General features: G+C 38.5%; 2 protein-coding genes across 2 annotated transcripts; one reads left to right on the top strand and one right to left on the bottom strand.

Moving 5' to 3' along the window:
• Positions 1-629: 629 nt before the first annotated feature.
• LOC110887808 lies at positions 630-1,358 on the top strand. Its single transcript, XM_022135377.1, has one exon. It carries the CDS (start codon positions 630-632, stop codon positions 1,356-1,358), a length of 729 nt encoding a protein of 242 aa, XP_021991069.1.
• A 2,465-nt stretch (positions 1,359-3,823) lies between these two features.
• Positions 3,824-10,100, bottom strand: LOC110912808 (protein NRT1/ PTR FAMILY 5.10). The gene is made up of 4 exons (XM_022157635.2): positions 9,885-10,100; positions 9,585-9,802; positions 5,562-6,097; positions 3,824-4,820 (listed from the first exon to the last, which is right to left on the bottom strand). Exons 1-4 carry the CDS (start codon positions 10,027-10,029, stop codon positions 4,004-4,006), a joined length of 1,716 nt encoding a protein of 571 aa, XP_022013327.1. The 5' UTR covers positions 10,030-10,100; the 3' UTR covers positions 3,824-4,003.
• Between the last annotated feature and the right edge of the window lie 631 nt (positions 10,101-10,731).

Genomic DNA, 10,731 nt, shown 5'->3' with positions numbered 1-10,731 from the left:
ATAAGGATAGAGAGGTTGTCTTTAAAGAGACCCTCGACTTAAAAACAACTTATTGAGTCATAAATATTGTAACTTTATTTCAAAAGTCAGCCTATGTAAAGTCTTTTAATTCAGTAATTCATTGAGCATGAACTGACCGGATCAAAATATTTCGATCATATGATTGAGTATTGATTAAGGAAGAACGGATTGGATCAAAATGTTTCGATTGTATGACTGGTAGCGTGACCGCGTATAACATCATAAGCTTGCAGTGTACCTATGCAAGACCTACTCGTCTTTATTGAACGAAATCCAAATCATAAGATCTAAAAAATCATAATCTTCATAAACATGATTTAAACAATATTGTTTAGAAAAGAAGAATGCATTATTAATAAACACAACTATCCTGTCCATAATCCACCGGTTTTAACAACTTTTAGTGACTTAGCCCTAGAAACCCAATCCGACACTCCAATCATAAACCACTTGTTGAATTTTATATACAATTAATTAAATCGTTTCCTAAAGGAACCTCATGTGGGAGGGATGGATTGAGGGCACAACACATTTTGGATGCTTTATGTGGAAAGGGGCCTGCTAGTTTCCACTGATCTCTTATCCGCTATCACTGCGGTAGTCAACTTATGGTTAGGGGAAAATGCCCATCATGTTTGGCAGAGCTTATGGCGTCTGCTCCCCTTACACCGCTCTTAAAAACCGAAAATGGGATTAGACCTATTGCAGTGGGTACTATATGGAGGCGTTTGATTTCCAAGGTTGCTATGAAGGGTGTTGGTAAAGAAATGATCGAGTACCTTAATGATTTTCAATTTAGGGTCGGCGTGTGGGGTGGCGTTGAGGCCATTTTACACACCGTCAACAGGGTTTTAAATGAACGTCACATTGATGGGTCTCTTGCAATGCTTACTATAGATTTTTCTAATGCTTTTAACCAGGTGGATAGATCAGCCTTACTTCGTGAGGTTAGGATGAGGTGCCTTTCTATTTCTTTGTGGGTAGAATTTCTATACGGGCAACCAGCAAGATTGTATCTTAGAGATGGGCACATTTGGTCTACCACGGGAGTTCAGCAAGGGGATCCATTGGGACCACTTCTTTTCGCTCTTATTTTGCACCCCCTTGTGCATCAAATTAGAAACAAATGCAAGCTTCTCCTTCATGCTTGGTATCTTGATGATGGGACTGTCATTGGAGGTTCAGAAGAGGTGGCTAGAGTGTTGGACATCATTAAGGTGATGGGCCAACATTGGGTCTTGAACTTAATATTAAGAAAATTGAGCTATTTTGGCCTTCTTGTGATGGTAGCAAGTTTCGTGAAGGGTTATTTTCTACGGACATCGGGAGGCCATTAGTGGGGTGAAGCTTCTTTGGGGGGGGGGGGGGGGGTTAGTAGAGATGCAAGCTTTATTAGTGGGTTGGCAAAGAAAAGAGCTGCTAAGGCGGTAAATTTGATGTGTATTCTACCCAAATTAGGTGACCCGCAGAGTGAACTACTTTTGCTTCGATCCTGTATGGGCATTGCCAAACTTTTCTTTGGCTTGAGGACATGCCAACCTGTACACAGGGAAGATGTAGCGTTGTTCTTTGACAAAGGTTTGCGTGAGGTGATTGAGGAATTGATAGTTTGTGGAGGTCCTTTCTTTGGAGGCTTCAAGTGGTGACTTGCTTCCTTACCTATTAGGTTTGGGGTTGTATTCGGATGTAGAAGCTTCATCCTATGCTTTTGTGGCTTCGAGGGCCCAATCGTGGGTGTTACAAGACCACATCTTAAGAGACAATGGCATATGTGTATGGATTCTGATTATGTTTGTGCTTTGGCTTATCTTTGTGACACGGTTCCAAGCTTTGACTTCAGCGGTTTCACTAATAAGTACACCGCACCCCCTAAAGCCCAACATGCATTGGCGAGTGCTCTTTTTAGTAAAATTGTCCACGACATTGAAGTACAGTTTGACTTGACCGTTAGATAAAAAGCCATTTTTGAGTGTCTACGAGCACCACATGCACAAGATTTTCTTCTTGCTATACCTATAGATGGGTTAGGCCAGCATATGTCGCCGATGGAGTACCGTACTATCCTTAAGTATCGCCCCACGATTCCTTTATTCCCAGTTGATGAGGTATGCCCTGTTTGTCATAAGGTGTGTTTGGATTCTTTTGGGGAGCATGTAGTTCATTGTAGAGAGCTCCCGAGGTTCAAATACCGACATGATTTGGTTAGCGATGTCCATTTTGACATATTCAGACGCACTGGTATTTCTGCTAAGAAAGAGACACCCGTTAATTTCTTAATTGAACTGTTGGAAGGGAGATCTACACTTCGACCAACCGACATTTTGGTCTTTGGATGGGTAGGAGGAAAACATGCCTGTGTGGATCTAACAGGGGTTTCCCCGCTTGTGGGCTTAGAGGGTAGTGCTTTCACGGTGGGTCATGCTACTTTAAAGGCTGCTTCGGGTAAAGTGACCAAACACAAGAAAATGTGCCTTGACAACCAGCACGTGTTTATCCCACTTGCCTTTGATACTTTTGGTTTTCTGGCGCCAGAGGCTATGGACCTACTTAGTCGAGTTCAAAGGGTCACGCATAGTAATGTTATGACACCGAGATCTATTGATGTAGTTTTTAAAAGATTTAGTGTTGCTATTTAAAAAGAGGTAGCGGCGCAGCTTGTTGCCCGTTTACCAACTATCTAGATGTAAATTCAAAAAATAATTGATATACAAGGATCATATTCAGTGGCGGACCCAGAATTTTATTTCAATGGGGTCCATTTTCGGGTCGGTCCTTGTTCGGGTCGAGTTAAAGTGAGGTTTGAACTAGATTTAAAAAAAAAATAAGAAAAATGGGCTTATCAAGGATTGAACCCATGACCTCTTGGTGAAAAAGAGGGAGATTTACCACTACACCAGCTTTCTTTTTATTTCTATGGTGTCCACCTAATTGTATTTATGGGGTCCATATACAATTTAATATACCGAATCTACTATTTTTTTAAAAAAGATTGGGGTCCAGGGACCCCGGTGGCACCAATGTGGGTCCGCCCCTGATCATATTGAATTTTTTTTCTTCTGATTTATAATATCTATCATTACGAATGCCTCATTATAGCTGATAATAAAATAAAATAACAAAATTTGGATTTATATCTTAAAAAACAAACATTGTTTATCCAAACCACCAACCTTGGATTTACATCTTAGAAAACTAACATTGTTTATCCAAACCACCTACCATATGAAAGTGACACAATACCCCATGAAACAATCAAAGTTCAATCGTGCACCTCATACCTTAGATGAGGTCAAATTTCACCAACTATCAACCACATTTAGAATGCCACATATTATTAATTAACCTATTATATAGAACTTAATGATAAACTAAAAATGAATAATTTAAAATAAGAAGGAAAAGTATTTTTACATAAAAAACTGACATATTAAATCTAGTCTAAAAGAATTTTCATTAGAAAGATCGATAAGATATGCTTATCCAACCAATCATGTGTCAACATTGCATAAAATTTGTTCTTAAATTAGATTGATTATCTTAGCTATTATTAAGCACTTTTGCCTATCTTAGCTATTATAGCATTTGCCTCTTACCTTTGAATTGTTAAACATTATACTGCCTTTTAATAGTTCAAACCTCTTACTGGTTCAACACTTAATGGTTCAGACTCTTACTGGTTCAGCACTTACCCATTCAAAAATTGTCGGCCCCGTAGTCATAAAGGTTTTATTGTACTAGAAATCCCAAAGAGAGTTTTATTAGTAAGAAAGAAGGTAGTAAAAGCCAAACCTACATCCACAAATTTAAGCAACCATTGCAACAATCACATCCTTTTGCATCCATGAAATCAATTCAAAACATATCTTCACTACTTACAACATAATTCAGCAACGTCACAATACAATGCGCCGATACAAAAGTTAGCAGACTAATACTTAGACGAGCTACGCAGAGGCAAACGTGGCAACAACATCACATCACATCACATGCCTCTTTCTCTATTATAAACATAAGATTTTGAAGCATATATAAACATCACAAATGCACCTGCACTGATTCCAGCCAGAAGATAGTAAAAATAATCAATGTGCCCTTGATTCATGTTATCGGATATCCAACCATCTTGACCGTTTCCACCAGTCGTTTTGTCAACGATCGAGATTATAAAACTGCTAAGAAAGCTACCAATTCCCATGATACTCAGGTAAAGTGCTAAACCTATACTCCTCAGATCACTTGGCATTTGGTCATAAAAGAATTCTTGCATACCCACCATTGTAAACACATCACCCGCTCCAGCCAACAGATATTGAGGTAATAACCACCATATCTTCATCGGGATCATTGCATTCGGATCGTCTAATAATCCATACTCTCGAGCAACTTTGAGTCTTTTTGTTTCAACGATTGCTGCAACAACCATTGAAATAGTAGATATAAAAATGCCGGTTCCAATTCTTTGAAGCATTGTTATGCCAGATGGCTTATTTGTAATTGCCCGCGTAAGAGGGACTAAAATGGTGTCATAGATGGGAATGAGGATGATAACCGAGAGGCCGATGAAAGATTGTAGGGTGGCTGGTGGAATCTCAAAGGTTGACCCGATTGACCGGTCCATGGTAGCTCCTTGTTTGGTGAAAAATGTGGAAGTTTGAGCAAATACAATTCCATAACCTAAACAGCTGATCCATATTGGAATAAGTCTAAGAATCGACTTCGCTTCTTCCACCTCATCAGTGCTACAGACGGTTCCGTCTTCATTTGACCCGCCACGGGAAACCAAAGCTTTGTTGAGAAAGCTGCCATTTTACCCCATATCAACAAGATATTACAAACTTATTCCATGTCACATAATATGAACCATGGTTCAAGAAGTCGCTAGGCGTTCCCAGGTCGGTTAACTGGGAGTTGCGAGTACTCGGTCTAGACGGAGAGTACTTGGGGAGTACCCGGACATGATAAATCATAAAGAAATTAATTTTTGGTAAATTATATATATGTCAAATATGATAATTTTACTAATATTTATAACAAAATACGTGAATACCAATATAAATAAAAAAGATAAATGTTCAAATACTGAAGTCTTTAAAGTATTTCAAAAATTGATATTTGACATATAAATTATGTTTCATTTTTTTTTTTACTTTTAGTCAAACTCATCCCGAGTTGGCCGACTAAATCCGATTCTAGCTTAAGTTGACTATCTCTAACTGATTCCGAGTAATGACGTGGAGTTGCAGAAAATCGCATCGGCACTGTACCTTGTAGCGATTACTCGGCGAGTACTCGGCTTTCTAGACATTGTTTTACAACATTGAATTATGAACGGGTCATTTTGGGTTACTTTTGTTAGTTAACGGGTCAAAAGAGAAAAATTTAAAACATATAAACTTAAAAAGAAACTGGTCATAGGACTTGAATGGGTCGAAAGTCGCCATAAAGTGTGCTTAAAATGCATACAAGCTTTCGACCCGTTACACAACTTGTCCGACCCGCCTGTCTTTCTACCTCTAACCAAGATCCATAAAGCCCTTTACCTGAATTGTTGAGAATCTTGATGATGCATTATGCCAGAAGCTTCCTCTTCGGCACATATTTCTATAGACGTAACCCTCCAATTCCGAGCTGCAGTAACAAACACGTGGCTGATTCGTGCAAACGCGTTTTTCTCTTGGGTTTTCTCGCCAAACCGATAAGTTACAGTTCCAAACAAGAAGATTATGAGGGCAAAACCCATGATAACACAAGGAATTCCAAAGCCAAGACCCCAACTAAGGTTATCTTGAATGTAACTAAGAAAAATGATCCCAACTGTAGGACCTGCACACAATCCAAAATACCACCAGTTGAAGAATGAGCTTTTGGATTTGAGTTCTTCTGGATCATCTGCATCAAACTGGTCGGCCCCGAAAGCCTGCACACAGGGCTTGTGTCCGCCTTGGGCAAATGCCACTAGATATAAAGAAATGAAAAATATGATAACTTGCAGCTGAGGTGAACACGATGAGCCGCCATCAATGGAGTTTGTACAGTCGGATGGAATCAGTGTTGAAAAAGCCAGCAATGCAAGTGCCTGTTAACCGTTCGTAACAACTGTCAACCTAATTTAGTTAACGGAAACTAACAAAAATATTTATATTGTACAAGGAAATTAACAAAATAAACTTGATTTTTATTAGTTATATATAGATATAAACATAATTATATTTCAATAGTTATTTGTATTATACATTATTATTATTGTGTCAGTATACTTGTATGTATGTAACGATGTAGACCAGCGGTTGTGACGGTAGGTTAAACGGTTCAAACTTGACGGTTACTCCCGCCAAAACCAAACTACCTAGTAACCGTTTATCTATCCAATATATATACTTGTTTCCGGGAACATCCCTTGGTACCAAGACATTCATAACATTTGTTATTGTCTGTCCATCTTCTATTCAAGTTTATTCATTCACACTGTTATAATCATGTCTTCCAATTCTGGTAGTAATCCACTGTTTCGTGTCAAACCTCCAAAACCCCACTATAATGAAGATGAAGATCAACGGCTTCCGCCAACAAGTGGTATCAGAGCCGGTTATATCAGTGATGATGATTTAAAGCCGTCGTCAACCGTGATGCCATGCATGCACTGTACTGAAGAAAAACGTGAACGAAAATGGATGCAGCGATGTTGCTATTACTGCAACAGACCAGGCCACAAAATTTCTGCATGCCAAGAAAAAGAAAAGGATGAAGAAAGTCAGTTATTACGTTTAGCGGTCAATACTGCAACGCAAAAACGTCTAGATGAAGCGATCAATCAACAAAACAATCAGAGACAGGAATATACGGTGATCGGAACTGACGGTGGATACTGGTCGGATATATGGTATGTTAGTAAAACTTTCAAACCTCATTTTTCTGGCAATATAGACATGTTTAAACGTATGAAAAATATGTCTTGTGTTGAAACGGAGACGGGGGAAAACAATTTTTTCTTTATTAGAGGAATCGGTGCGGTTGATGTTATAACAGGATCCGAAAAGATTCGAGTACAAAGTGTGTTCTACACACCAGACATTGATAGAAATGTCTTGAGTTTCGATCAATTAATGATACAGGGATTCACAGTGAAGTTCATGGGTGATGTATGTAAATTATTCCCAACATTTAGTGTTCCTGTATACAATAAAAGGAATGGTCATACCGGTTTGACGAAAGAAGAGGAGATCGGAGAATTAGAAAAGCAATATGTGGTTAGTAAGAATTCCGATCATGAGAAATTCAAAACAGAATTTCTAAATGAATACTTCGAAAATTTAAACATCTCAACCAATGAACCAGACTGGAACATTCTGATTTTACAAGCAATGTCCTTTAAGAACTTTCAAGACTGCAAGGCTTTGCTTAACATGCTTGAAGATGAAGACTATGTCATCAAGTATAAATATTATCTGGAAACTGCATTCGATAACATGATAGAATGGTTTATTAAAGAAAAACTGGAAATTCGCTCAAGACCGTTGCCTGCATATGCAACAAGAAATCGGAAAGTGGGATTATTAGACCTGTATATGGCGGTGAAGAGAGAAGGGGGTCACCGGCGAATCACTGAGAATGGTATGTGGGCGATGATAGCAAAGGATACAGGATTCGAGTATGAAGATGGTGAATACATGCGTCTGATATACGCCATGTATCTGGACGTACTTGTATACTACTACAAATTCAAGGTAACACAGGAAAAGGCAATCGGAATGGAGGAAGAGAAGACGGTGGATCCCAAACAGAGCATGAGCGAAGGAGATAAGGAAATTATAACTGATGCAGGTCAAACGGAGATTGCTGAATGTTCAAGTAGTACCGGTGCAGTGGAGAAGGAAGTGAAACATTATGCCTTATTTACAAATCAAGCAGGTGCAGTCGGTGGGTTACAAGAACAGTCGGAAACAATTCAAGATATAGCTGAAGATCATTATGCATTCTATGGTGGTGGTGATTGGCATGGACTCAAGAAACTGAAACAAAGGAAAAAGTTCGATTTCTCAAGGGCAAAGAAGGCTATAACTGAAGCTAACTACAGCGTCATCAAGAACTCCCATAAACATAATTATGTTTAGGGGAGAGTATTAGTTATATATAGATATAAACATAATTATATTTCAATAGTTATTTGTATTATACATTATTATTATTGTGTCAGTATACTTGTATGTATGTAACGATGTAGACCAGCGGTTGTGACGGTAGGTTAAACGTTTCAAACTTGACGGTTACTCCCGCCAAAACCAAACTACCTAGTAACCGTTTATCTATCCAATATATATACTTGTTGCCGGGAACATCCCTTGGTACCAAGACATTCATAACATTTGTTATTGTCTGTCCATCTTCTATTCAAGTTTATTCATTCACACTGTTATAATCATGTCTTCCAATTCTGGTAGTAATCCACTGTTTCGTGTCAAACCTCCAAAACCCCACTATAATGAAGATGAAGATCAACGGCTTCCGCCAACAATTTTGCGCCACATTTAAGTTTCAAAAAATAATGTTTTTATAATTCCACGTGGGCTGACATATTGTGTCAACTTGACCTGTTAAGACCCGGGCACGATAAAACACGAACCCGAAACAGGTAACCACGACACAAAATCTTATCGTGTCAGATTTTCCAAACACGAACAGGAATCTGATAATAAACAGGTTACACGAAACGACCTGTTAAGACACGAAAAATTTACCAACGTATCATACCCTGTTAAGACATGAACATGACCTGTTAGTCTGTTACTACATGTTTGATATTTAGCCGTCAACTGGTCTTAACAGGTATTGTATAATGGTATTAAGCCTTAACAGGTCATATCGTGTCTGACATGACCTGTTAAGACACAAACATGATAAGACACGAACACGAAATAGGTAAACACGAACACGGCACAAAATTAAACAGTCTTATCGTGTCGACCTGTTATAGACACGAAACCTGTTAACTTCATGTAGATACGTGTCGTGTTACCGTGTTCGTGTCAGAATTGTCAGCCCTATCCATGTTTAAGTTTCAAAAAACAATAATGTTTTTTTTTTCCTTAACTCGTGGGGGTCTATGGTGTAGCTCTATGGATCTGCCGCGGCATTTATGGATCTAACCCACACTACTTTTGTGGCAAGCAATCTAGTTAGCCAAATTAAAATCTATTGAGCAAATCAAAGAAGACTCCTACTTGTGGTTAAAGCATCGTTCGAAACTTCCAACCGTGTCATGGGTGGGTTGGTTAGATTTTGATGTTTCGGGTCTTTTGTAATCTGTTTTTGTCGTCTCCTCTTTTTTGTAAGCTTTCCAAGCGGCTTGGTGACTCTTTATATACAGATATAAAGATGATTTGCCGTTAAAAAAATCTATTGAGCTAAAATACACTTGTCATGCTTAGGTTGATCCGAATTTAATAAAATAATCAAGGCTTATTTTGTTAATTTTCTCCGCCAAAACAAATATTTTAATGATAATCCATTTGGTTAATCCGGTGATCATTAATATCTCATAAGCGAAGATGAAAAGATCTACAAACCAGAATATAGAGCAGAGAAGCTAATATCACAGTCAGGTATCGACCAAGAAACGCATCAGCAATAAAAGCTCCAACAAGGGGAAGAAGCGACGCCGTTCCGGCCCAGACGTTGACGTTCTCCGCCGCCGTAGCCGTTGACTGCCCCAACGGTCCGGTCAAATATGTAATTAAATTTGAACTCACCCCATAATATGCTATTCTCTCTGCCACTTCCACACCTGCATATTTTCAACGTCAAAAACTTATAAACCTTATTATAACAATTATAATAATAATACTAATAATAATAATAAACGTTACCGATGATGAAATATGCAGATCGCCAGCAACCGGATTTTGATCTGAGGACTGGACGGCCTTTGTAGTCAACGACGCCGTACACGAAGTTGTTGAGTAGCGGTGAGTCGACTCCGGTGCCGGTGCCGTTATCGTTGTCATTCTTCATGTCAATGACAGAAGTATTTTGAAATTTTAGGATATTATTGATTCTCTCTCTCCATCTAGACTATTGTCGGTCGTATCATGTGAGTCATGTGCAGATTTTATATTGGGAAGAGTAAAATATACGGATAATCCCTGTGGTTTGATGAAATTTCAACTTTAGTCCTTAATTTTTTAAAATTACACTTTTAGTCCCTGTGGTTTGACAAGTTGTTACTCGGATAGTCCCCAAAGCGGATGGAGGTTAGTTTTTCTTGTAAAGTGGGTGTGAAATGACAAGGACTATCCGAGTAACAACTTGTCAAACCACAGGGACTATCCGAGTACAACTTGTCAAACCACAGGGACCAACCGAGTAACCTTCATCCGCTTTAGGGACTATCCGAGTAACAACTTGTCAAACCACAGGGACTAAGAGTGTAATTTTGAAAAGTTAGGGACTAAAGGTGAAATTTAACCAAACCACAGAGACTATTCGTGCATTTTACTCTATCGGGAAAATCTCCAAAATAGTCTTTGATCAAACATTTTTTTAAAAAATAGCCATCTAAGTTTCAAATGGTTTAAATACATGTGTATACAAGCAATATAATGTTATTGGGCCAAATGTGTTTATTGTTTGAGGGTTGATCAATTTATTGGGTTTTAAGACCTGTATAAACCGTATATATATTTAGATAACGTTTTCAATATCCGGAGTTTGATG

This window comes from Helianthus annuus, chromosome 2 (assembly GCF_002127325.2).
Source record: "Helianthus annuus cultivar XRQ/B chromosome 2, HanXRQr2.0-SUNRISE, whole genome shotgun sequence".
NCBI lineage: Eukaryota > Viridiplantae > Streptophyta > Magnoliopsida > Asterales > Asteraceae > Helianthus > Helianthus annuus.
Note: the sequence above shows the minus strand (reverse complement) of the source record. Positions and strands in the feature narration are given on the sequence as shown.